Source organism: Elephas maximus, chromosome 19, assembly GCF_024166365.1.
Source record: "Elephas maximus indicus isolate mEleMax1 chromosome 19, mEleMax1 primary haplotype, whole genome shotgun sequence".
Classification (NCBI taxonomy): Eukaryota; Metazoa; Chordata; class Mammalia; order Proboscidea; family Elephantidae; genus Elephas; species Elephas maximus.
Window position 1 is genome coordinate 58,986,669 of NC_064837.1, and position 27,880 is coordinate 59,014,548.

General features: G+C 43.5%; 1 protein-coding gene across 1 annotated transcript in view; it reads right to left on the reverse strand.

Moving 5' to 3' along the window:
• FAM20A (FAM20A golgi associated secretory pathway pseudokinase) overlaps positions 1 to 3,953 on the reverse strand; it is a 54,481-nt gene extending 50,528 nt beyond the window's left edge. The window contains exon 1 of the mRNA XM_049859242.1: positions 2,860 to 3,953. Coding sequence (XP_049715199.1) covers positions 2,860 to 3,263 — 404 coding nt within the window. The 5' untranslated portion in view covers positions 3,264 to 3,953. The remainder of the gene's footprint in view (positions 1 to 2,859) is intronic.
• Between the last annotated feature and the right edge of the window lie 23,927 nt (positions 3,954 to 27,880).

The window sequence follows — 27,880 nt, forward strand, 5'->3', positions numbered from 1 at the left end:
AGGACTTTAACCTGTCATTTTTTCCATTCCAGTTATGGTTCTGGTTCAACCAAATTTAAAAAATTTGTGTCTGTCCTGGTGTTGCTTCCTGGGCCATGACTGAACCAGGAAGAATGGATTTGAAGCCCTAGTTCAAACCCACCCAAAGGTGGAAGAAGTACCTGGTGATCTGTTTCTCAAAGGTCACAGTTATTGAGAACCTTGTGGAGCACAGTTCTACTCTGCACACATGGAGTTGCCATGAGGAAGAATTGACTCAATGGCAATAGGTTTGGTTTCTTTGGTGTTGGTAATGACTCAGGTTGTAGAAAGATACTTTCTGATTTCATAGCATTACTTGTTGGTGTGGCAAAAAAAAAAAAAGAGAGAAAAAAAATTACTCAGAGAGACTCATTTGTCTCTTCAGGGCAAATGGTGAAGAATGCTGACTTGGCTTATTTTCTTACCTGTACATCTCCTAATGTGGAGAATGGTTTGCTGATACCATTATTCTGGATACCAGCTAATGCTAGGTAATTATGGGCATGGAGGCACAGACATATGTCTATAAATCACTAGACTGAAAATACTGTCTAGGTTGTAGCTACAAACAAAAAGGGCTACTGTCTGTGCAAGAGAAAGACAATCAGCAAAGTCACGCACTGTTTCTTCTTCTGCTGTCTGTTCCAATTATTTATCTGTCCTAAGGTCTGGAGCCTTCATTGATGTTACACGTTGCATGTGGCAGGCACAGAGGTTTCTGCAGATCCACGTGTCCTAAGGGCACAGGCTCACTTAAGGTCATAATAAATGACTCTCTCTCACAATACAACTCTAAGCCTGAGTCAAATTCCCACTGGCTAATGAGTCCTCCATGTTCCATTTTTAACCGACATAAGTAACAACATATATGCTTATTAATATCATCATGTGGACATTTACAGTTTGGGGAAAGGTGGGGTGTTCTCTGCCTCTGAGGTCGTTTCAACCTTCCTAAGTACAGCTGACCCTCCTGTTATCGCCTGCAAACCTGGACTTGCGATTTTGAGCGTTCAAAAGAGGTGACAGTGGGTATGTATCGCAACTGTCATATCCAACGAACCTCACAAAACTACCTATTACCTCTGAATACCACAAGGTCACTAACCCCCATTGATCTACTAAATAACCAAGATCTTTTCTGGTCAGTAAATGCGTTTTTTGTGACATACAGAGGTGTACACATCAAGCTCAGAATAGATTGTAAGACAAGCTGGGTGATGATGATTTTTTGCTTTTCTGCAAAAAAATTCTGCTGGCCTTCCCTGTGGGACCAGAGTAACACAGTAAGTTTATGACCATGGAAAACCACAAAACGAATGCTAATCTACGTTGATTAAAGTCTGCAAGTGACTGGGCTAACAGTCCCTTACCTTCAAATTCAAACTGTCCTTTTTATGGAAGTAGATCACCAGGCTTTTCTTCTGCAGCACTGCTGGGTGGTTCTAAATGGGTTAGTAGTCGAGCTCAGAAATCATCTGTGCCACCCAACGACCTGCAATCCACATGAGGTAGGTACACAAAATTTCTAAGGGCAAAATTTCCTAGTTCACTGATCCAGACACCAGTGCTATCGATGAAATGAAGGTAATACTGAAAACGACCGTGTCTGAAAAAGCCCTCTCAAACTGCTTTTTTACTGGGCACAATTAGCCATGGATTGGAGAACCACTATCTTTCTAATATAAAACCATCAGCCAGAGAGCTGCAATTGAAATCACTACAGCGATTTCGGCCAAGATCTCCATGCTTCGTCCCCTTTTTGCTTTCGGAAGGCTTATTTTATTTTCACTAAGTCTCAGGACTACAGAGCAATGAGCAAACAGTTAAATGTGGGCATCTGACTAGCTCTGAGTTTCAACAGAGATTTATGGTCTGCCATTCTCCCGAGGCACTATAAAAGCACTTGATGACATCTCATTTTGAAATCTCTTGTATTAAGGAAAGCGATGGGTGTGGCGCAAGAGTGAGTGCTGGCTGTGAGTGGTATGTAAAACAAGTTATGTACTTCAAAACCGAGTCCTTAACCAGATGAAGGCTTCCTGCCATTAGCTGGTCTCAGCAATAACCATCTGCCTTCTCCAAAACTCCACTTTCTTTTGCAAAAGCATCCTTCTTATTCTAAGTTTTTTTTTTTTTTCCTCTCTCTCTCTACATTTTGCTTTGGGTTTTAAACAATCCCAGGCAGAATTTTATCTCCTCTGCTGAAGCCTCAAGTCTCAGATTCAAGTCGGCCCAAATCACCGCGGTAATAAAACTGCCTTCAAGTTACAATACTCTCCAGGGAGAAACCACGTTTTAAATACGAACAGAGAATGGCTGTGGGAAATGACCGTTTACTTCCTGCCCCAGCTGACCTCTTTAAAAGGACACCAGGCAAGGGAAAGGAAAAAGAGTAGGGGTTTCCGGGCAGTAGGGTTGCTTTCTGGAAGGCGCCCAAGTCTACCCAAAGAACAGAGGTGAGCGCTGAATTCGAACCAGCCCGGAAACCTCAGCCCGAGAAACCGAAGTCCAGCAGCTGCTTCCACATCAGGACAAGGCGAAAGAGGAGAAACGGATCAGGGAACACGAGTGGGGCTAAGGAGTGAACAAGAGTGGCTCAAAGGGAGGGTCCGGAGAGAGTTTCTTCGCTGTGAGGCGGCTTAGAAACTTTTTCTTGCACTGTCTTACTCTGAGACTGAACAGCTGGGGGAGGGGGTGTTAAGATGGGGAGCACACACGCTAAGCCAAGCGCCCGGCTTAAGGGTTTGGGACGTCGCCGCCGGCCAAGCCGAGTGCGGGCGGGGAAGGCGCAGCGGGACGCACTGGCGGCCGACGTGGGGGGTCGGGCGGGGTCCTCACCTGTTCCACCGGGCCACTTTCCTCCGGTAATACCGCAGCGCCTCCTGGCCGGCCAGTAGCGAGTCTTCGGGGCCCAGGAGAGGCGGCTCCTCCGGGACGCTGTACAGCGGGTGCGCGAAGAGGGCCTGCAGCTTGGAGCCCGGGCCGCTGCGGCTGTCGCCGCCCGGCTCAGTCTGGGGCCCGGCTTGGGAAAAGTTGCGCGCGGCCGGGCCGGAGTCCGAGGACGCTGCGGCGGAGCCCGAGGCAGGGGAGGAGGCGCGACCGGCGCAGGGGCAGCTCGGCGGGTCCTCCCGGGGCCGCAGCTGGCGCTGCACTTGGGGCCAAAGGTGGAAGTAGAGGTCGGCAGAGAGCAGCGCGCCCAGCAGCAGCAGGGTCAGCAGGCGGTCCCGGCGCAGTCCCGGCATGGCCCAGTCGGGGCGCGGGGCGGCGAGGCGCGGGCCGTCCCCGGGGACCCAGGAGGGCGCCTGGGCGCAGGCGGAAGACGCGCCCGGAGTCCTGAGGGCCGGCAGCCACTGAGCTGGGGAGCCAGGGGTGCCGCCCCTGAACTTGGGGACTGGTTGCAGGGAGCGCCGGGGCTCGCGGGGTGGGCGGGTGTGCCTTTCCCGTGCAGAGTGGAGCCGGGAAGACGGCGTCCCCTGGGCGCCCGGTTCTCGCTCCTTCTCTCCCCGGCGCCGCCCGCCCCGGCGCCCGCGGCAGGTGACGAGCCCCCGGGTGCGGTCCGGAGCGGCGGGCAGGGGCGACGGCGAGGAGGAGAGGAGAGCGCAGGCGGCAACGCTCGCCCCCGGGAGGAGGACGGTGACTGCGGAGCCTGGGGCGGCTCTCGGGAGGATGCTGTCTCCTCGGCGGCTGCGGCGACTGCTCCTTCTGCGGGCGGCGAGGACGCCCGTGCCCTGGCTGGCACGGCGGTGGGAGCGGGGAGTTGGCGAAGCAGGGGCTCCTCCTGGCTGCTCTGTGCGCCCGGCGCCCGGAGGCAGAGGTAGCGCGGGGCCTCCCCCCGCTGGCCAGGCGCCGCACCTCCGCCCACTCTCAGCTGGCACCTGCCTCTGGCGCAGCTCGCTAGCCAACCCCCGGTCCCCCTGCCGCCTCTGCCCTTCCACCTTGTCAGCCAACCCACTCCCACGCCCATCCCCCTCAACCCAGGCTTCCCACTTTGCCTGCCCTGGGCTCAGTTCAGAGACACTTTGGGGGACTCGAGCGGCGGGGGGGGGGGGGGGGGGGGGCGGGCTCAGGACTTTTATTTTTTTAGAAAAAGGACATAGCCCCCGCCTGGGTTCTCTCCTGTGAACTTTGCCACATTTTTTGGGGGGGGGAGCGGTGAGGGATTGTCTTTTTTTCCTTTGTGTTTCCAATACATGCTGGGCACATACTGGGTTCATTTCCACTTCATGTCACGTGCCTGGCACGTAGTAGGTGCTCAGGAAACACCCACTTTACTGAATGAAAAAGCCCGACATTTAAAAACAAGGCATCAGTTTTACCTAGAATCTTGGAAATTTCCTGTTTGGATGGAGTTTCGTCCCAACTTACTGTCCCACCTTTTGAGTCCACCTTGGTGTGAAAATAGTCCATCCAAATGCATTCCTGGAGGACACACGTTGGACTTCCTCCTGACATCCTGTGAGGTCATTTATAGCCCAGCACCCGTTTTCTTTTGAGGAAGTGGGAGGGGAGGGGAGAGGAGGGTGGAGGCCAGCCCTGAACTCCTGCTCCTCAGATAGTCCAGAAACTTGCAAGTCTGACTGGGAAGGCGCCCACCCTGCTGAATGGCTCAGGAGAATACATCTTCCACCATGAGCTACCTGTCCTTGGAGTCCCTGGCTGGTGCAAATGGTTTGTGCCCAACTGTTAACCTAAAGCTGGGTAGTTCAAACCCACCCAGTAGTGCCATGGAAGAAAGGCCTGGCAACCTGCTTCCATAAAGATTACAGCCAATAAAACTCCATGGAGCAGTTCTATTCTGTAACACACAGGGCTACTATGAGTTGGAATCAACTTGAGGGCAATGGCTTTTTTTTTTTTTAACCCCTTCTCCAACTTTACTGGAGTCTACCACACCTTTACACACTCTGACTTGTGGGTTCAGATCAGTGTTCTTTCCTCTGTGGTTCAGTGGCAGATTTCTTGTGGCCTTTGATGTATATACGTTGCTTAGAAATGGCCCCTGTTGTTGCTGTTGTTGGTTGGCATTGAGTAGACTCTGACTCCTGGTGGCCCCATGTAACAGAGTGAAAGGGTGAGTGGTCCTGCGTCATCACGCTCGTTGGATCAATCCATTGGATAATATTCTGTTGTGATCCAGAGTCTTTCCATCGGCTTATTTTTGGAAGGAGTTCACCAGCCCTTTCTTCCTAGCCTGTGTTAGTCTGGAAGCTCTGCTGAAACCTGCCCACCCATGAGTGATACCTGCTGGCATTTGAATATAGGTGGCATAGCTTTCAGCATCGTAGCAACATGCAAGCCACCACAGTTCGACAAACAGACAAAGGGGTGGTGGAGAATGGCCCTCGCACATGTTATAAGTGCTAAATATGTTTGCTGTACTTATGATCACTTGTTGGTTCCTGTAGTACACTGAGTTAGGTTAGAGACTGTGCATGGGTAGGATAAAAATAGAAAAGTCTGAAAAAGGAAGATACCACAAAGGGAACGTCTTCAAGAGCACAAAAACGTGGCCTGAATGCCCAGTCCAGTGAAAAACCTCAAGGCGAATACTATTCCCAGTGATTTCACTCACTTGGGCATGGTGGTGGACATTTAACGAGTTCCAAGAACCATCTCCTTTTTATCTGGAATTGAAGATTAACTGGTTGCCAATTTCTGAGAAACCTGCAACTTTTTTTTTTTTTTTATAACTTTTATTAAACTTCAAGTGAACGTTTACAAATCCAATCAGTCTGTCACATATAAGTTTACATACATCTCACTCCCTACTCCCACTTACTCTCCCCCTCTTGAGTCAGCCCTTTCAGTCTCTCCTTTCTTGACAATTTTGCCTGCTTCCCTCTCTCTCTATCCTCCCATCCCCCCTCCAGACAAGAGTTGCCAACACAGTCTCAAGTGTCCACCTGATATAATTAGCTCACTCTTCATCAGCATCTCTCTCCCACCCGCTGACCAGTCCCTTTCATGTCTGATGAGTTGTCTTCTGGGATGGTTCCTGTCCTGTGCCAACAGAAGGTCTGGGGACCATGGCCGCCGGGATTCCTCTAGTCTCAGTCAGACCATTAAGTTTGGTCTTTTTATGAGAATTTGGGGTCTGCATCCCACTGATCTCCTGCTCCCTCAGGGGTCCTCTGCTGTGCTCCCTGTCAGGGCAGTCATCGATTGTGGCCGGGCACCACCTAGTTCTTCTGGTCTCAGGATGATGTAGGTCTCTGGTTCATGTGGCCCTTTCTGTCTCTTGGGCTCTTAGTTGTCGTGTGGCCTTGGTGTTCTTCATTTTCCTTTGCTCCATGTGGGTTGAGACCAATTGATGCATCTTAGATGGCCGCTTGTTAGCATTTAAGACCCCAGACGCCACATTTCAAAGTGGGATGCAGAATGATTTCATAATAGAATTATTTTGCCAATTGACTTAGAAGTCCCCGCAAACCATGTTCCCCAGACCCCCGCGCTTGCTCCGCTGACCTTTGAAGCATTCATTTTATCCCGGAAACTTCTTTGCTTTTGGTCCAGTCCATTTGAGCTGACCTTCCATGTATTGAGTGTTGTCTTTCCCTTCACCTAAAGCAGTTCTTATCTACTGATTAATCAATAAAAAACCCTCTCCCACCCTCCCTCCCTCCCCCCCTCGTAACCACAAAAGTATGTGTTCTTCTCAGGTTTACTATTTCTCAAGATCTTATAATAGTGGTCTTATACAATATTTGTCCTTTTGCCTCTGACTCATTTCGCTCAGCATAATGCCTTCCAGGTTCCTCCATGTTATGAAATGTTTCAGAGATTCGTCACTGTTCTTTATCGATGCGTAGTATTCCATTGTGTGAATATACCACAATTTATTTACCCATTCATCCGTTGATGGACACCTTGGTTGCTTCCAACTTTTTGCTATTGTAAACAGAGCTGCAATAAACATGGGTGTGCATATATCTGTTTGTATGAAGGCTCTTGTATCTCTAGGGTATATTCCGAGGAGTGGGATTTCTGGGTTGTATGGTAGTTCTATTTCTAACTGTTTAAGATAACGCCAGATAGATTTCCAAAGTGGTTGTACCATTTTACATTCCCACCAGCAGTGTATGAGAGTTCCAATCTCTCCACAGCCTCTCCAACATTTATTATTTTGTGTTTTTTGGATTAATGCCAGTCTAGTTGGTGTGAGATGGAATCTCATCGTAGTTTTAATTTGCATTTCTCTAATGGCTAATGATCGTGAGCATTTTCTCATGTATCTGTTGGCTGCCTGAATATCTTCTTTAGTGAAACGTGTGTTCATATCCTTTGCCCACTTCTTGATTGGGTTGTTTGTCTTTTTGTGGTTGAGTTTTGACAGAATCATGTAGATTTTAGAGATCAGGCGCTGGTCGGAGATGTCATAGCTGAAAATTCTTTCCCAATCTGTAGGTGGTCTTTTTACTCTTTTGGTGAAGTCTTTAGACGAGCATAAGTGTTTGATTTTAGGAGCTCCCAGTTATCTGGTTTCTCTTCATCATTTTTGGTAATGTTTTGTATTCTGTTTATGCCCTGTATTAGGGCTCCTAGGGTTGTCCCAATTTTTTCTTCCATGATCTTTATCGTTTTAGTCTTTATGTTTAGGTCTTTGATCCACTTGGAGTTAGTTTTTGTGCATGGTGTGAGGTATGGGTCCTGTTTCATTTTTTTGCAAATGGATATCCAGTTATGCCAGCACCATTTGTTAAAAAGGCTATCTTTTCTCCAGTTAATTGACACTGGTCCTTTGTCAAATATCAGCTGCTCATACGTGGATGGATCTATGTCTGGGTTCTCAATTCTGTTCCATTGGTCTACGTGTCTGTTGTTGTACCAGTACCAGGCTGTTTTGACTACTGTGGCTGTATAATAGGTTCTGAAGTCAGGTAAGGTGAGGCCTCCCACTTTCTTCTTCTTTTTCAGTAGTGCTTTGCTTATCCGGGGCTTCTTTCCCTTCCACATGAAATTGGTGATTTGTTTCTCCATCCCCTTAAAATATGACATTGGAATTTGGATCGGAAGTGCATTAAATGTATAGATGGCTTTTGGTAGAATAGACGTTTTTACTATGTTAAGTCTTCCTATCCATGAGCAAGGTATGTTTTTCCACTTAAGTATGTCCTTTTGAATTTCTTGTAGTAGAGCTTTGTAGTTTTCTTTGTATAGGTCTTTTACATCTTTGGTAAGATTTATTCCTAAGTATCTTATCTTCTTGGGGGCTACTGTGAATGGTATTGATTTGGTTATTTCCTCTTCGGTGTTCTTTTTGTTGATGTAGAGGAATCCAAGTGATTTTTGTATGTTTATTTTATAACCTGAGACTCTGCCAAACTCTTCTATTAGTTTCAGTAGTTTTCTGGAGGATTCCTTAGGGTTTTCTGTGTATATAATCATGTCATCTGCAAATAGTGATAACTTTACTTCTTCCTTGCCAATCCGGATACCTTTTATTTCTTTGTCTAGCCTAATTGCCCTGGCTAAGACTTGAACACGGTGTTGAATAAGAGCGGTGATAAAGGGCATCCTTGTCTGGTTCCCGTTCTCAAGGGAAATGCTTTCAGGTTCTCTCCATTTAGAGTGATATTGGCTGTTGGCTTTGCATAGATGCCCTTTATTATGTTGAGGAATTTTCCTTCAATTCCTATTTTGGTAAGAGTTTTTATCATGAATGGGTGTTGGACTTTGTCAAATGCCTTTTCTGCATCAATTGATAAAATCATGTGGTTTTTGTCTTTTGTTTTATTTATGTGATGGATTACATTAATGGTTTTTCTGATATTAAACCAGCCTTGCATACCTGGTATAAATCCCACTTGATCAGGGTGAATTATTTTTTTGATGTGTTGTTGGATTCTATTGGCTAGAATTTTGTTGAGGATTTTTGCATCAATGTTCATGAGGGATATAGGTCTATAATTTTCTTTTTTTGTAATGTCTTTACCTGGTTTTGGTATCAGGGAGATGGTGGCTTCATAGAATGAGTTGGGTAGTATTCCGTCATTTTCTATGCTTTGGAATACCTTTAGTAGTAGTGGTGTTAACTCTTCTCTGAAAGTTTGGTAGAACTCTGCAGTGAAGCCGTCCGGGCCAGGGCTTTTTTTTGTTGGGAGTTTTTTGATTACCTTTTCAATCTCTTTTTTTGTTATGGGTCTATTTAGTTGTTCTACTTCTGAATGTGTTAGTTTAGGTAGGTAGTGTTTTTCCAGGAATTCATCCATTTCTTCTAGGTTTTAAAATTTGTTAGAGTACAATTTTTCATAATAATCTGATATGATTCTTTTAATTTCATTTGGTTCTGTGGTGATGTGGTCCTTCTCATTTCTTATTCGGGTTATTTGTTTCCTTTCCTGTATTTCTTTAGTCAGTCTAGCCAATGGTTTATCAATTTTGTTAATTTTTTCAAAGAACCAGCTTTTGGCTTTGTTAATTCTTTCGATTGTTTTTCTGTTCTCTAATTCATTTAGTTCAGCTCTAGTTTTTATTATTTGTTTTCTTCTGGTGCCTGATGGATTCTTTTGTTGCTCACTTTCTATTTGTTCAAGTTGTAGGGACAGTTCTCTGATTTTGGCTCTTTCTTCTTTTTGTATGTGTGCATTTATTGATATAAATTGGCCTCTGAGCACTGCTTTTGCTGTGTCCCAGAGGTTTTGATAGGAAGTATTTTCATTCTCGTTGCTTTCTATGAATTTCCTTATTCCCTCCTTGATGTCTTCTATAACCCAGTCTTTTTTCAGGAGGGTATTGTTCATTTTCCAAGTATTTGATTTCTTTTCCCTAGTTTTTCTGTTATTGATCTCTAGTTTTATTGCCTTGTGGTCTGAGAAGATGCTTTGTAATATTTCGATGTTTTGGACTCTGCAAAGGTTTGTTTTATGACCTAATATGTGGTCTATTCTAGAGAATGTTCCATGTGCGCTAGAAAAAAAAGTATATTTTGCAGCAGTTGGGTGGAGAGTTCTGTATAAGTCAATGAGGTCAAGTTGGTTGATTGTTGTAATTAGATCTTCCGTGTCTCTGTTGAGCTTCTTACTGGATGTCCTGTCCTTCTCCGAAAGTGGTGTGTTGAAGTCTCCTACTATAATTGTGGAGGTATCTATCTCGCTTTTCAATTCTGTTAAAATTTGAGTTATGTATCTTGCAGCCCTGTCATTGGGTGCGTAAATATTTAATATGGTTATGTCTTCCTGATCAATTGTCCCTTTTATCATTATATAGTGTCCTTCTTTATCCTTTGTGGTGGATTTAAGTCTAAAGTCTATTTTGTCAGAAATTAATATTGCCACTCCTCTTCTTTTTTGCTTATTGTTTGCTTGATATACTTTTTTCCATCCTTTGAGTTTTAGTTTGTTTGTGTCTCTAAGTCTAAGGTGTGTCTCTTGTAGGCAGCATATAGATGGATCGTGTTTCTTTATCCAGTCTGTGACTCTCTGTCTCTTTATTGGTGCATTTAGTCCATTTACATTCAGGGTAATTATAGATAAATAAGTTTTTAGTGCTGTCATTTTGATGCCGTTTTATGTGTGTTGTTGACAATTTCATTTTTCCATATACTTTTTTGTGCTGAGGCGTTTTTCTTAGTAAATTGTGAGATCCTCATTTTCATAGTGCTTGACTTTATGTTAGTTGAGTCGTTACGTTTTTCTTGGTTTTTATCTTGAGTTATAGAGTTGTTATACCTTTTTGTGGTTACCTTATTATTTACCCCTATTTTTCTAAGTAAAAACCTAACTTGTATTGTTCTATATCGCCTTGTATCACTCTCCATATGGCAGTTCAATGTCTCCTGTATTTAGTCCCTCTTTTTGATTATTGTGATCTTTTACCTATTGACTTCCATGATTCCCTGTTATGTGTATTTTTATTTATTTTTTTTAATTAATCTTAATTTGTTTTTGTGATTTCCCTATTTGAGTTGATATCAGGACGTTCTGTTTTGTGACCTTGTGTTGTGCTGATATCTGATATTATTGGTTCTCTGACCAAACAATATCCTTTAGTATTTCTTGTAGCTTTGGTTTGGTTTTTGCAAATTCTCTAAACTTGTGTTTGTCTGTAAATATCTTAATTTCGCCTTCATATTTGAGAGAGAGTTTTGCTGGGTATATGATCCTTGGCTGGCAGTTTTTCTCCTTCAGTGTTCTGTATATGTCGTCCCATTCCCTTCTTGCCTGCATGGTTTCTGCTGAGTAGTCAGAACATATTCTTATTGATTCTCCCTTGAAGGAAACCTTTCTTTTCTCCCTGGCTGCTTTTAAAATTTTCTGTTTATCTTTGGTTTTGGTGAGTTTGATGATAATATGTCTTGGTGTTTTTCTTTTTGGATCAATCTTAAATGGGGTTCGATGAGCATCTTGGATAGCTATCCTTTCGTCTTTCATGATGTCAGGGAAGTTTTCTGTCAGGAGTTCTTCAACTATTTTCTCTGTGTTTTCTGTCCCCCCTCCCTGTTCTGGGACTCCAATCACCCGCAGGTTATCCTTCTTGATAGAGTCCCACATAATTCTTAGGGTTTCTTCATTTTTTTTAATTCTTTTATCCGATTTTTTTTCAGCTATGTTGGTGTTGATTCCCTGGTCCTCCAGATGTCCCAGTCTGCATTCTAATTGCTCGAGTCTGCTCCTCTGACTTCCTATTGCGTTGTCTAATTCTGTTATTTTATTGTTAATCTTTTGGATTTCTACATGTTGTCTCTCTATGGATTCTTGCAACTTATTAATTTTTCCACTATGTTCTTGAATAATCTTTTTGAGTTCTTCAACAGTTTTATCAGTGTGTTCCTTGGCTTTTTCTGCAGTTATCCTAATTTCATTTGTGATATCATTAAGCATTCTGTAAATTAGTTTTTTATATTCTGTATCTGATAATTCCAAGATTGTATCTTCATTTGGGAAAGGTTTTGATTCTTTTGTTTGGGGGGTTGGAGAAGCTGTCACGGTCTGCTTCTTTAAGTGGTTTGATATGGATTGTTGTCTCCGAGCCATCACTGGGAAACTAGTTTTTCCAGAAAATCCGCTAAAAAAAAAATGCAGTCAGATCCCTATCAGAGTTCTCCCTCTGGCTCAGGCTATTCAGATGTTAATGAAGCCGCCTGGGGAGGGTGGGGGAGGGAACAGAGAGATAGGAGAGTAGCACCTCAGAATATAGCCAGAGGTGCTTGTCTTGCTTGGAATGACTATTATATCTGAGATTCCCGCGGGCGCGTCGCCTATGTGTGCTGGCTGTGTGGAGATTGCCCCCGGGGGGTCTGGCCCGCTGGAGTCACGGTCAGATCCTCTGCTTCCAGCCCCACGCCCAGCGTCAAGGCTCCCCTACTGGGACGGTGCACTCTCGACTCCAAAATCAGTTGCTGCCTCCCGGGGACTTCTCGTCCCTCCAGCCGCGTGGCCGTGCCGCCCCAAGAACCAGTTGAGCCTCCTCCCGGGGTTAGTTCAGATGGGTGGAGCAGGTCCCTGTGCTTGTGCCGTGACCAAGTGTCCCGGCTGGGACGCTGTTCTCCCCGCTCCAATCCCAGTCGCTGCCTCCCGGGGGCTTCTCCTACCGGCTGCGTCCCACGCCGCCCGCGCGACCCGGCTGGTCCCCTTCCCGGGGTTAGTTCAGGGGGGTGGAGCAACTCTCCGTGTTTATGCCGTACCTGCGTCCAGTCCAAATCCCTGCGGGACGGTTCCCCGGCTTGGATGCTGCTCTTTCTGTTCCAAGACCAGTCACTGCCTCCCGGGGACTTCTCCTACCGGCTGCGTCCCACGCCGCCCGCCGGAACCGGCTGGTCCCCCTCCCGGGGTTAGTTCAGGAGGGTGGAGCAGGTCTCTGTGCTTGTGCCGTACCTGACTGGTACGCTGGCTCCAGGCTCTGGAAACAATCGCTGCTTCCCCGTATTAGTTCGTTCTCCGTCTCTAAATCTGTGTTTGTTGTTCAGGGTTCGCAGATTGTTATGTATGTGATCGATTCGCTTGTTTTTCCGTGTCTTTGTTGTAAGAGGGATCCGAGGTAGCGTCTGCCTAGTCCGCCATCTTGGCTCCGCCCCCTCTTAGAAACCTGCAACTTTTGAGGTGTCTAGAGCGGTGTCATAGCAAGTGGCTGAGGGAGTCAGGCGTTAAACCGTGCTCCTAATAACTGCTGTTGCTTGGTGCCGTCCAGTCCATTCTGACTCATAGGGACCCTCATTCGACACAGTAAAGCTGCCCCATAGGGTTTCTAGGCTGTAATCTTTAAGAAGATCACCACTCTTTCTCCCACAGAGTGGATGGGGTGGGTTCAAACTGCCACCCTCTTGGTTAGCTGCCAGGCGCTTAACTGTTACGCCATCGAGGCTCCTTGCAATACCTACATGGCAACCTCAGCCTCATCTACCCAAAACCCGTCACTGTTGAGTCAATTCTGACTCATGGCAACCCCATAGACAGAGTAGAACTGCCCCATAGGGTTTCAAGGCTGTAATCTTTACGGAAGCAGATTGGCACATCTTTTTCCCTGGGAGAGGCATTCAGTTAGCAGCTAAGTGCTTAACCACTGCGCCACCAGGGCTCCTTCAATTTCATCTACATCCCCTCAGTTCACACCTAAGTTTTCCCAAACTGCTGTTTACTAGAATCCATCATTCTGCTTCAAGCCTCTCATTGCAAATCCAGCCCCTCTTTTCCCCCATTTTTCCTGTTTTTGAATGCATCCAGGGCTTCATCGTTTTTTGCTTACCCTCTTGCATATATCCGCTTCCAATATTGTCCCGTTTCCGTGCCTACCTGTGTTCTTGCCAGAGTGAGCTTTCTAGCATGAAGAGAGTTCTGCTGAGAATCCTCCATAGCTTCTCAGTGCCTCTGGATAAGCCTCGTGGCAATGGCTCTTCATGGTCTGGTTTCTGCTTTCCTTTCCAGCTTCATCCTCCACCTCTCCTTTATATGCCCCCACCCAGTTCCCACCCCCCAATAGTGTCTGTAATTCCGAGTGCCTCATGCTCTCGCAGACATGCGTGTAATCAAAAGCCCTTTCCCCTTCCCCACCTGGAGAAAGCCCATTGTCTTTCCAGACGTTGGCCACTTGTCCCGTTTTCTCTGCTGCTCTCTTCATGGCCATCAAGCCCTGTGCCATGTGCTCTGATATAAACCCATAGGTCCTGCATACGCCCCTGTTGAAGCACTGATCACGCTGTGCTTACTTGTTTGTATGTGTGTCTGTCTTCCTCATTGGACTACGAAGCTTGAGTGAAGAGGGAGAGTGTTGCTCATCTCCGTCTGAGAACAGAGCCTCTCACTTGGGAAAGGTTCACAGAATGTTTGTTGCGTGAATAAAGGGAAACCACCGAGGACAGGATCTTGTCCATCTCTGCAGCTGTAGCATCGTACACGGGGCCTGGTACACAGTAGGGGCTTAACTATTGGTGATATTAAAATGGCATGGCTTGGGACTTTGTAGGAGACGCTTTGTCTAATGTACTTTGGACGTGTTATCAGGATGGACCAGTCCCTGGAGAAGGACATCACGCTTGGTAGAGTAGAGGGTCAGCGAAAGAGAGGAAGACCCTCACCAGGATGGAGTGACACAGTGACTGCAACAGTGGGCTTAAACATAGTAATGGTTGTGAGGATGGCACTGGACTGGGAAGCTTTTCGTTCTGTTGTACGTGGGGTTGCTATGAGTTGGAACTGACTTGATGGCACCTAATAACACAACAACAGGAGACACGGAGGAAATATAAACCGTGGTTCCTGTCTTCAAGCATCTTCTATCATTAGAGAGACAGGGTCTGTCTGTACCTAAGAGACAATTAAGAGATAATATGAAGCAGTGCACTGAGCAGGCTAGGAGTCTGGACCACTGCATGCATTAAGAGGAGCAAACGCAAAGAGCACTTGTGTTCCTTTCAGTCTAGCTAAATAGCAGGCTCGCTATATCTAGGAATTAAATCATGAAAACAACAGAAAGCCGACATGCAAACACAAGATTCCCTTAACTTGTGAACACTACGCTCTATTCTATCTTGCATATGTTCCCATGTTGCTTAAAACACGGCTAGCTGTTTCTTATTTATGCGCTTGGTTTTCTACACTAGACTCTAACTCCATGACTACAGGGCCAGCCTGTTTTCTCCTTCCCGTTTCTTCCTTCACAGGGCTTGCTTAGTACATCTAGGGTGGGTAGCCAAGAAGGAACAAAATCCTGTAGAATAAATGGTGTCCGGTGATGCAGTGGTTAAGAGCTCAGTGGCTAACCAAAAGGTTGGCAGTTGGAATCCACCAGCTGCTCCTTGGAAGCACTATGGGGCAGTTGTATTCTGTCCTATAAGGTCGCAATGAGTCGGAATCGACTAGACGGCAATGGGTTTGGTTTTTTGGGGGTTTGGTCCTTAAACCAAAAATATTCCCTGAGATCTTCTCAGAACCAAAGAGTGGTTTAGCTTAACTATTAAAGAATCTCTGACTTGGACTTTGTGCTCTTTTAAGAACTATCTATATGGGATCAAACTGACAGTAGCAACTTTAAAGATTAGATAGGAGCCGTAGGGGGCAGTGAATTCACGGGGAAGGAACAACTTAAAAAGGAAGGGTTAAAAAGAGTGGTTGCCAAACTCGAAGAATGTAAGCCATGTCCCTGAATGGTACAAACAGAAATTGTTAAGTTGGCGTATATTCTGCTGTGTATATTCTCAACAATAACAACAAAAATAAAATAATTATTTAAGAAATGGTGTTTGTGCGTGTGGTCTATGTGTGCTCATGTATTGAAGGAGAGAGGGTTTGGAAAAGAATATTTAAAATAAAAACCCAGATTTATAAAATCTGGCTCTTGATGAGTGTTAACCATTATGTTCAGTTAGAACCCAGTACCCAGTTCAGTTAGAACGTCTAAATCTTAAGAATCTTAAGGCACCTACTGAGAGAGTGATATACAAGGAAAGAGATAAATAATAGGATCGTTATGCCAACCGTAGACATCTATGCCCCCAGAATTTTTACTGCCGTGTATACGTGTGAGGACAATTCTACCTTTCCCTGCCAGCTATCTTAGCCATCAACGAGAGAGGAGAGACAAAGCTATTCTGAATGGCAGGTCCAGAATGGAATGAGCTTAAGACAGCCATTTTTGATTCAGAGTTGTACCAAGTCCTCTTATTATTGTCAGCTAGAAAGTCCAGAAATTTCTATTTATGACCAACACCTTAAGTCCTCAACATAGACCAGGGAGTTACCTGGGGTGCTTATGAACATGCAAATTCCAGGGCCACACCAGAGATCTACTGAGTTGGAAATCTTTGGAAGTAGGGCCAGCAATATTCCTTTTCAATCAGCTGATTCCTCCTGGCTTATAAGATTCTGGTACAGACTGGTCTCATTAGCTTATAAGACCACTGGTTGAGAGGATAAAAAAAAACCCACTGCCGTCGAGTCGATTCTGCCTCATAGAGAGGATAGTGTACATAAGAAATGGTCAACTTTATTTGTCATATTATTCTCCTAACTATTTGTTAAAAGTAAAATAAGATAAAAAACAAAGGATGCATATATATATCCACACAAATTTTCACTGTGGGCTGGCTTATAATAGCAAACTGCAAAAAATAGAAATGCCCACCCATTGAAGAATAAATGAATTGTGGTATGGTCATGTCACGGGAAACAACTGTTAAATGAAAGAACGAGAACTACATTTCCCAACGTGGAAACACCTGCAAGCTGTAAATGGGTGTGAGTACTTATATGAGATTACGTAAGTACATACATATAATCCTACATACAAGTAGGAGCCCTGGTGGTGCAGTGGTTAGAGCTCTTAGCTGCTTACCAAAAGAGCAGTGGTTCAAATCCACCAGCTGCTTGGAGGGAGAAAGACGTGGCAGTCTCTTCGGTAAAAATTACAGCCTTGGAAACCCTTTGGGGCGTTTTCCTCTGTCTTATAGGGTCGTTATGGGTCAGAATCGACTTGATGGCAATGGATTTGGTTTTTGTTTTGGTATGTATGTGTATACGTGTGTGTATAGCAGTATGTAACTATTTAAGCTTTATAACTGGGAAAAATAATTCTTAATGTTGTTTTTGAATAAATATATATGCAGCAAAATTATAAAAACATACTGAAGAAGGAACGGTAAATTCAGCATAGTGGTTCCATTTGGGGTTGAAATGAGAGAAATGGGCTTGTTGAAGATTATACATGAGACTTCAGTAAGTATATGAAATGATTTATTTCTTAGAAAAAAGATCTGAAGAATATATTACAAAGTGTTAAAATCTGACAAAGTTAAGTGATAAGTATTCGGAAGTTGGTCATGTTATTCTTTTGCTTTTCTGTATACTTAAAATGTTGAATTAAAAACATGACTTGATTTACCTTGTGGCTCCCTATCCTCGGTTGTTCCATTTCCTTAAATAGACGGTAATGATAAAATGTTGGGCCTTAGTGTTAAGTTTAAGCAGGTTAAAAAAGGGGTGGCAGTCGGGGAAATTTGCACCCTTTTCTTTTTAAAGGAGGTATATAACAGAGGGCAAAGAATATGTGGAAGAAGAATCTGGACTTAAATCGACTGTGTTTACATTTTAGAATTGGAAGACATTCACAAATATGTGTGTAGCTGCTTTCAGATCGTGGAATTCTTGTTCCGAGCAGCATCCTTGTTCGTGTCAGGCGAGCTTTAGATGCCAGACTGAACAACAACAGATGTGTTTTCTCTGTTTCCTCTTTGACTGCCTTGACAGCACAGCTATTCTGAGAAGGTGGGAAGTTCCTTTTTTGGCAGGGTTGCGGGGGGGGGGGGGGGGGGGGGGGTCTCTTGAAAGTCATGCCTTAAAGTGTTTTAACTGTTATCTAGCAACTCCCAAGCTGTTACATGAATTCAGGGCTGGTGGGTGAGACAAACATTAAACAAATGTAGCACAAATAAATAGCTCCTTCTGGCTCAAAGTTCAGCCTCAGAACATCAATGCGGCTAAAATAAATACAAATGACTTTAAAAAGCTGAGGGGTGGAGAAGCAAGCCCTCGGCTGCTAACTGAGAGGTTGGTTGTTCCAACCCGCTAGATGTGGCAGTCTGCTTCCGTAAAGTTTACAGCCATGGAAACCCTATGGGGCAGTTCCACTCTGTCCTGTAGAGTCGCTGTGAGTGGGAATCAGCTCCACAGCAATGGGTTTTTTTTTTTTGCTTTTGCTTTTTGTCAGCCTTCTTGGCCCAGCTTCCAGGAGTGCTATGAAGTGGTACAAAGTGTCTGGGTAGTAAATATCTGGCAAAATGTAGAGACAAGAGCTTTGAATCACGGAATGCTACATCTAGCAAACCCATTGACGTGAAGTCAATTCTGACTCATAGCGACCCTGTAGGACGGAGTAGAGCTGCCCCATAGAGTTTCCAAGGAGTGCCTGGTGGATTTGAACTGCAGACCTTGTGGTTAGCACTTAACCAGTATGCCACCAGGGTTTCCACTACACCTAGCAGGACCTTGAAATCATCTAGACCAATCACCTCATTTCATAGATGAAGCAATTAAGGCCTGGTGAGATTAAGTAAAGGAGCCCTGGTGGCGCAGTTGTTAAGCACTTGGCTTCTAACAGAAAGGTGGGCAATTTGAACCAACCAGTCGCTTTGTGGGAGAAAGATGTGGCAGTTGGCTTCTGTAAAGTTTACAGTCTTGGAAATCCTTTGGGACAGTTCCCCTCTGTGGAGCAGTTCTACTCTGTCCTATAGGGTCGTTATGAGTCAGAACTGACTCAATGGCAATTTTTTTTTTTTTAAATACTACACTTAGTATATACCTTTCTAAACATCCTTAATACATGTGTCTCTCTTCATGAAGTCTGTGCTTTATGGTGTCATTTTCTCACTCTCTTATTGCCACTCTACAAACTCCACTTTACCATGCCAGTTCTCTTCTCTTTATTCCACCCCACACTGATCCTTTCATTTGTAGGGCAATCTGCTCTGCTCCCACTGGCTGACATTTCCATTTCTGATCCCTATGCAGCTGAGCCCAACAGAAGCCTAGTAGCTGTCTGGATAATTAAAGGAGGCTTCCTTCTTGGAAAGGTCCAGAGGCATTGCAAGTGATTTCTTCTCAATTATAAATGGAAAGGTTGGCAGTTCAAGCCCACCCACTGGTGTTGCAGAAACAAAACAAAACAAAAAAGGCTGGCAATCTGCTTCTGTAAAGATCATGGCCAAGAAAACCTTATGGAGCTCAGTTCTACTCTGTAACACATGGGGTCTCCATGAGTTGGAATCAACTCGATGGCAACAGGTATGGTATAGTATGGTATGATACAATATGGTAATGCTTCAGATCTGTCAAACAAGAACCACAAAATTACCAATTTTTTGATATGTGTAATTACATCATCTTAACTCTTCATGCTTTTTTTAAAATTTGGAGGCAAGGATAAAAGCAGTAGAAGATGATTATTGTTTTGGGAACAGCCTATCCCTGTGCTGACCTAGTTGACCCCTCTTTTCTCTGGATTAGACTTTGTTGTTCTTGCTAGCTGCCACAGAGGCGATTCTGACTCATGGTGACCCCATGTGTGCAGAGTAGAACTGTTCCATAGGGTTTTCAAAGCTGTGACCTTTTGGAAGAAGATCGCCAGGCCAGTTTTCTGAGAAACCTCTGGGAGGGTTTGAACCGCCACCCTTTTGGCTAGTAGTCAAGCACTTAACTGTTTGTGCCTTCCAGGGACTTGGATTAGACCAAGTCCCATATGTCATAAGCTTCAACTGGATTCACCTGGTAACTGGAAAAAAGCAAATGGACCCTGTGGCCTCCTTGCTCCTTCTCCTTCTGCTCCTCCCTGGATATATGGTGACCATAATTTACGAAATAAAAATCCGGACTTAGGGTCCAACTTTTGGTTTTCCACATGCTCTTACAACAAAGCTGTGCACTAAAAATCAGGACTCTTCTATCCTAGGAAATATGGGAACTATAGCTGCCATGCCCAGGAGCTTAGGACAAAGCCCTCTCTTCCTTTCAGCGTTCTAGATTCAGCCTTAGTGAGGAGTCAGCGGTCAGGGCCAGAGCCTGCGGTTGCAGGTCTAGATAAGCCATTTCCAAAGCTGATTGCTCAGCTCTGTAAAGAAGCAACAACTCAATCAGCAACAGTAGGTGTAGCCAGGAAGAGGGATCGGCCGCACCTTGTTTTCATGATTTACTGATTTTTAATTATGAAAATGATAAGGAATATTTTCTTTTTGTAAAATATTTGGGCAATATACAACATTTTAGAGTAATAAACCCCCTTCCTTCTTCCTTTCCTCTATCCCGTTTCCTTCCCCAGATGTAACCATTGTTGGTTTAATATGACTCTTTCAATATACAGTGAAACCTGTGAGAGCTGGAACTTAACGGGACTGCCTTATTTTCCTGGGTCTCGCCAGCCTTACCGCTTTTCTATCACCCATTTTTTAGTGGAAAATATTTGAGTTTTCCTTCTCTGATAGGTTTCTGCCTTACACAGTTTCCTGCCAGGGACCGATTGCCCAATAAGCAAGGTAAGTATGTGCTTAAGGCATCAGCAAAACAGGGGTACCAGTTGTGCAAAGCAAAGACCCATAGATGCTAAGCAGACAGGACACGAGGAAAAGGGAGCACACAACAGTTCAAGAAAGACTTGATTCATTATCCTTATTACGTATTTTTTTTTAAAAACAAAACAAACCTGTTGCTGTCAAGTTGATTCTGACTCATAGCACCCTATAGGACAGAGTAGAGCTGCCTCATAAGGTCTCTAAGTAGCAGCTTGTGGATTCGAACCGCCGACGTTTTGGTTAGCAGTCAAGCTCTTAACCACTGTGCCACCAGGGCTCCTTATGTACGGAAGTAGATATTGTTCAGCAGCTTAATTGTGATGGAATCATTGAGGAATTTGTAAGAGCAAAGAACAGGAAGAAACGTTTTTAATTCTAACATGTTAGAGATGATCTATTTAAAAATATGGTAAATTGTTATATTTTCTGGATCATTAAATTTTCTTTTATGTCATCTTCTCATTTGTTCACTTATAACTACAGAATTTATTATGAAACAAGCATCAGAATTGAAGTATGAGCCTTTTAAAGCAAAACTGTTGAAAGGCAAGTTTTCGTTGTGGGAGATCAACGGAACTTTATATCGATTGTTGAAACAACTATGTTCACTGACTCACTTGCTTTGATGTAGAATATGTGGAATATTGTTTTTTAGAAAATGTGGCATATGGTAAAAATCTTAGTGTCTCGAAAATCTTAGTATGACACATCCACTAAAAATTTTATAATCCAGTTCATCTCATTTCACAAAAATGACATATGCCACGTTTGTGTTCAATCACTAAACGATGTTATAGTTGCGTTTAAAAAGAAGTTACATCGTGGATAGCGAATTCGGACTTCTAGCCGACTGGACTGTGAGAGGATAAACTCCTCTTTGTTAAAGCCATCCACTTGTGGTATTTCCGTTGTAGCAGCACTAGACGACTAAGACGTTATCTAACTCATATCCCCTTGGAATGTGCGAGTAAGCAGAGGAGGGGGCACCACAGATTATCAGTGTTTAGGGCCCTCACATGCCTTCGTCTGGCCCTGGTTTCAGCTTTCACAGATTTTTCTGTAACAGATACTCATAGTCTTTAAAAACACGTAAAAGGGATTGTACTATATGTATTTTTCTCAGTGTTGTTGTTAGCTGCCACTGAGTCAATTCTCAACAGTCCTTTGAAAATATTGATAATTGGTGAATGTGTGAAAAAATGCTCTACTTCAGTAGTAATCAAAGGAATGCAAGTTAAAATAATTAACAAGAGATAATTTTTAAAAATCATATTTCTGTTGATAAAAAAAAGAATGAAATATCCAGAATAGGTTAGGTCTTGAGGAGGAGATTGTAAATCGAAACAGCTGTTCTGGAAGTGAATTTGGTAATGTAGATACATGTAGACTTTATAAGGGTCCAGTCAGGAGACAGAACCATGCCAGTTATTTGAATAGGAAAATTTTAATATAAAAAATTAACCAGTAAGTGTGGTAAGACCTCTCTAAGGGATTCAGAAGTGGCAGTGTACAAAAAATCAGCTACCACCTCTAGGCTGAGACAGAATGGACAATGAAAGAACTAAGGACTCAGAGGGTCCCCGCCATCACCACCACGATCATTACCAAGGCTGAGATTTAGATCCCTTTAAAGAGGGAATGTCTACTACTGGAAAACCTCATTGCTGCTGGTGAAGAAACTTGCTAGAGATAGTCAACCAAGTTGGTCTGTAGAAGTGGCTTATGGGATAGAGAGACAGTTGCCTGAAGATGTTGCCACAGCTACTGTGGAAACAGTTTCAGGGTGGGGGAGGTGTGGTCTGGAATTGTGGTTGGAGCTGATCCACGGGGGGCTCCTGGGCTCCCATGTTGAATAAATAAAATGGAGGACCAGATCCAGAAGGGAAGTGTCTTTCTGCCACTACAGACTTACAGTGTTCCTCTAGCGGCACCTCCCTTCCCCCCATCTCCAAAGCTTATCATTGTGCCAGCTGGCAGAGGAGAAATGTTTACAGGGTCCAGTCCACTATCAGAAAGCAGGGGAAAGAAGGATAAACTTGGAGCTGAGAGACAATAAACTGGTAACTGGTGTAGACGTTGACCTCCAAATTCCATTTCTAAAAATTTAAGGAAATAATTAAAGGTGTCTGTAAAATGTTATAAATGTTAAAGAATGGCAGTGGTGTCACTAGGGTTGTTATTACCCAGTGCCGTTACTCCTGGTGTCCCTGCCACCACACACACACGGACCTCCTCCCGTATCAGACCACATGGAATCCTTAGTAATGTTTTTTGTACTAATGTTACTTTTATATCATAATTCCTGTATATCAGTTATTCTTTTCCTTTAATTACTACTTTGTTTTCAAAAAAGCTATTGATATAGGTTCACAAATACTAATTACCACAATGCTGTAGATATAACACCAGAAAATTTGACCAAATAAACGACTATAAAAACACTGGCAGCAACAACAAAAAAAAAACACACACATGGTTGTAGCATGTGCAGACGAACCCATGTGATTCCAAGCATCACTGTAATTGAGTATAATAACAGCTTGACTTGAGTGCATTAGAAAGTTCAAAAAGTAAATTAGCATAGAGTTTTAGCCTCGTAGGTATATTGATACATGTAAGCTGAACTTACAAAAAATGTTTTTGGTGTTAAACTGACTACAGAGATATTTTTATAGACAGTCATTTTGGTGTCATCCCCTCTGACAGTGTCACCTGGTGTGGTCCACACCTCCCCCCTGAACCTCCTGAGTGACACCACTGAGAATGGTTATTTCAACATAGAAGGAAAAAAAAAAAATTGAAAGAAGCTCAATGTTCTCGAATTGAGAACTGCTTGAGCAAAATAGTGGTTCATGGAGCCATATTTATTAACCTGAAAAGATGTCTATCTGATTAGGTGGAAAGGTGTATTAAATAATAACTTATGTTATGACCCACTTATTAATATATTTATACATATATATCTATGCATGCATAGAAAAAAACTTTGGAAGGTTTGGCGTCTTATTCACCAGTTCCTTGATACAGTATCTGACTCATAGTTGTTCAATAAATATTTATGTACGTGTTGTTCAATAAATATTTTTGAACAAATGTAGTCTATTAGTTTCTTAGGTCTGCTGTAACAAATATTGCCACAAACTTGGTGGCTTAAAACAATAGAAATTTATTCTCTCACACTTCCAGAGAGACCAGAAATCCAAATCGAGGTGTCTGCAGGGACATGCTCCCTCTGAAGGCTCTAGGGCAGAATCCTTCCTTGCATCTCTCAGATTCTGATGACTCAAAGTGTTTCTTGACTTGCGGCAGCATAACTGCAATCTCTGCCTCCACCTTCATTTGGTCTTCTCCTTCGTATGAATCTTCTCCACTTCTTATAAAGACACTTGTCACTGGTTTTAGGGCCCACAGGATAATCTCATCTTGTGATCTTTAAGTAATTATATCTGAAAAGACCCTTTTCCCAAATAAGATCACATTCACAGATTCCAGGTGGACATATCTTTTAGGGACACCATTCAACCTACCACATGTGTGAATAAATATATATAAAAAATGTACAGTGGTTTCTTTGGGTTGTGTGGGGAGATGGGGCTCTTCTGTATGGTCTTTCTTGCCATATAATCTTGTTAGTCCCCAACAAAAGACTGGGTGGGTTTACGCAAATAAGGTGTATGGAACCTGTGATAGTCAAGGTTAAGCGCAAACTTGATTGGGCCATGATCTTCAGTGGTTTGGCAGTTATGTAATGATGTAATTTCTCAGTTAGGTAATGATGTAATTTGGCAGTTATGTAATGATGCAGCCATCCTTCATTTTGTGATCTGATGTGATTATCCTCCATTTTGTGATGTGTTGTAATTCCTAGCCTCTATGCCTGTGATTATGGTTCCGTTTGGGAATGAGTTGTCCGTTATGTTAATAAGGCAAGATTAAAAGATGGGATGTATCTTGAGTCACCACCTTATTAGAGGGTGTGACTCAAGTCACCACCCTTACCCCAGTCACCACACTTACCACCCTTGTTCAAGTCATGCCCTTACTTGAGTCATAACTTTTATCTTACAAGAAATAAAAGCAGAGAGAAGTGAGCAGATGGCAGGGACCCACTACAACCAAGAAGAGCTAGGGATGGAGCACATCCTTTGGACCCAGGATCCCTGTGCTGAGAACCTCCTAGGCCCAGGAGACAGAGAGCTATAACAATGGAGACAGCGCAAGACAGCTAGAAAGGGCGGCAAGCATGGCAGAGAACCAGCAACAGCAGAACCAGGTGTGAGACAGTGGGGTGGGCTTCCCAGCCCACGGAGCGAGGCAGCTACATTGGGTGCGCTGATTCATGGAGTGAGAGAGTTGAGTGCCTTTGGGCTGAGGTTTACTGGTGGAGTGGGGTGCCCCAGGCAGTTATTGGCTGAACTAAAGAGATTTGTAACACTTGCTCAAGCAGGGCAGAGGCTGGGTGAGGGGCCGAGGGGCCAAGGGCCAGAGAGACAGGCCTGCCTCCTGAGGGAGGCCTGATCAGGTTGTCCAGATGAAAAAACTATATCCTGAGTCATTTCTGATCCTGAACTGTAACCTGCTACTTCCCTAATAAATAGGCGTGAGTATTGTCTGTGGGTTCTGTGTGGCCATTGCAATGAATTATCAAACCCAGTGGAGAAGTAGAGAGTCCTGTGGGAGTGACAGCTGGTGTCAGAATTGATAAAACGGTTGGAGAGGAGGTATGTCTGACCTCCACCTCATAGGAGCCAGTCTTGGGCTGTTGATACTAATGGTGATTCTCTCTCTCTCTCCTCTGTCTAGTGAAGTTAGACGAGGAGGCCTGATGCTGCCACCATGCCATTTCTACAGGTAGTAGGATTTATGGATTATTCAAATTTTCTTTTTCTTACTAGCATTTTTCAGCAGCTTATGCAAAAAAAATTTATATTACTTTAGAACTAAAAGGGAAACGAAAATTCGTTGGCATATGAAAAACTAGGGGCTACGTTGAGAAGTGCTGATTTCAGCATCTGAGAAACATGGCAGAACCCATGGTTCACAAAAACCCAAAGAATTATACCCACTTAGAAAAGGAAACATCAGGAGAAATCAAAAAAGATCAGAAGAAGGGTCAAAATCGTCACAGAGGCCTACTTTTATTTTGTTTCTTCTCTAGGGTAAACTGAAAAGAGCTAAAAGCTGGACACAGGGGAGCTGGAGACCAGAAAGTCACCCAGTCTCCTGGGCCTCTTTATGTTGAGCAAATGTGTGGCTGTCACCATCTAGAGCAGCAAATCAAGCTTGAATCTCCCTGTTGGGTTTTCTCGCAGTGCAGACCTCCTCCCTCCTCCTTCTCTTTCTCCTGCTGTGATTCACCCATGCGTTCCTGGGGAGATTTTGCACCATTTAAATAGGAAAGTTCCTGACTTCAAAAAACCCAAGGATGAAAGGCATTCTAAAAGACTATCATCTTTTATTCCAAGAGGCAACCTTTCCAAAAAGAAATAATAAAAGACGGAAGTTAGGGCATAATTACCTTTTTCTTTCTCTTAAAGCTGTTGTTTTATATATAGCCAGTCTCTTTTGGGAACTAATAATTTGTTGTTTTTGTTTTTGTGCTAAAGCTTGAAATTTAAACCCCATGACTGAATATCACGTGGTGCGCTCAAGATTCTAAGTGTCTTCTGGGTAGAAAAAAATTAAAAAAAAATTAAATTAATAAAATTATAACCACTCAAGGAAAACGAGAGCAGGTATCATGGTCTTTAAAAAGCATTGTCTGATTTCAGACTGACACCTCTAAACAGTTAATGTTAACACATGTTAAGATGTTGATGACGTGAACGAATAAATATCTGAAATGTAAGAACATACCATGCTTTTTCAATTAGAACAGGGGTTGCCAAGCTTTTTCTGTTAAGGGTCAGGTAGTAAATATTTTGAGCTTTGCAATCCAGATTGTCTCTGCTGCAATGACTTGACTCTGCTGTTGTAGTGCGAGCAGTCGTAGACAATACGTAAACTAACGGGCATGGCTGTATTCTAATAAAACTTTATTTACAAAAAACAAGTGGTGGGACAGGTTCAACTCATGGGTGGTACTTTTCTGATCCCTGAAAGAGACTGTCAGAGAGTTGTAATAGTATACCAGTAATAGTGAGTGGTTCTCTGGACTTGGGGAAATATTTTTATCTCGTCTGCTATTTTCCTTGTAAGAAGGAAATGCCAGCATATTTGTAGATATACGTGCTTTTCTTGGAAGTGTAATTTGAGTTAAATGATGACTGACATAAGAGGGAGAAAAAGAAAAATGAGCCTCTGTCTTTATGAAATAAATGGTTCTCAGAAGCAAGAATCTTTTCAATGAATTCTATCAGTGACACTTCTGGCCATTAGGTTCTGGGAACAGGTTTAGTACCTGCTTGTAAGTTAATCATATTATATGGAGCATATACTGTATGGAGTTAAGTGTTGCGTGAATATGATTTATGCCACAATATAGCTGAATCTGGGTGTAATCAGTAATGACACACATGAAGGAACTTCAGTGTATTCCTTTACCCATGATATTATTAATTCACTTGAATTCATTTTTCCTACATAATATTTGATTGCAAGATAAAACTTAAGAGAAAAGTAAGCAAATGGAACTGGATGATATTTTGGAGAGAATGTTGATGGGAAATGGTTGTATTTTGGGTTCACATAGATTAAAAAAATTTTTTTAAAAAGCGGGGAGGACTAATTATTGTAATTGGAAAGTAAAGTGCTTTCAGAATACCTGTATTTGGTGGTTTTGCTTAGTTGAGGATATCACTAACCTTCTACCCTTCATTTGGTAAATTATTTAATGCTTATGTAGTCAAAGCAAATAATATAGTTTAACTCATGTAATATGGTGCAGTGGTTAAGCGTTTGGCCGCTAACCGAAATGTTGACTATTTGAATCCACCAGCCATGGAAACCCTATGGGGCAGTCCTACTCTGTCCTATAGGTTCGCTATGAGTTGGAGTCGACTCGACAGCAACGGGTGTGGTACGGGGTATGGGTAATCTCATCTTCTGTGCTAGTTGAGTTCTCTGGGAAGCAGTATGAATGATCTACTGGGCAGAGGGAGCCATCAGATTGTGATGCAGATGTGATAAAACCTCTGTCAGCTCAGTGGGGGGCTCTGGAGCAAAGAGGGCCTGTGAGAGGAATCCTGTGTTGGGTGGAAGTCACCTGGCCCTTGTGTAATGCTTTGTTCAACGATTGGAAGGGCCACTGCAAGAAGAATTGATCTTGCCTCCCATAGCTTGCTCAGTCATTGGCTAGGGGATATGCCAAGAAGGTCATGACTTTGGCTTAAAAGCTGAAGTGGACCATGATAGCGTTAACAGCCAGAGGCT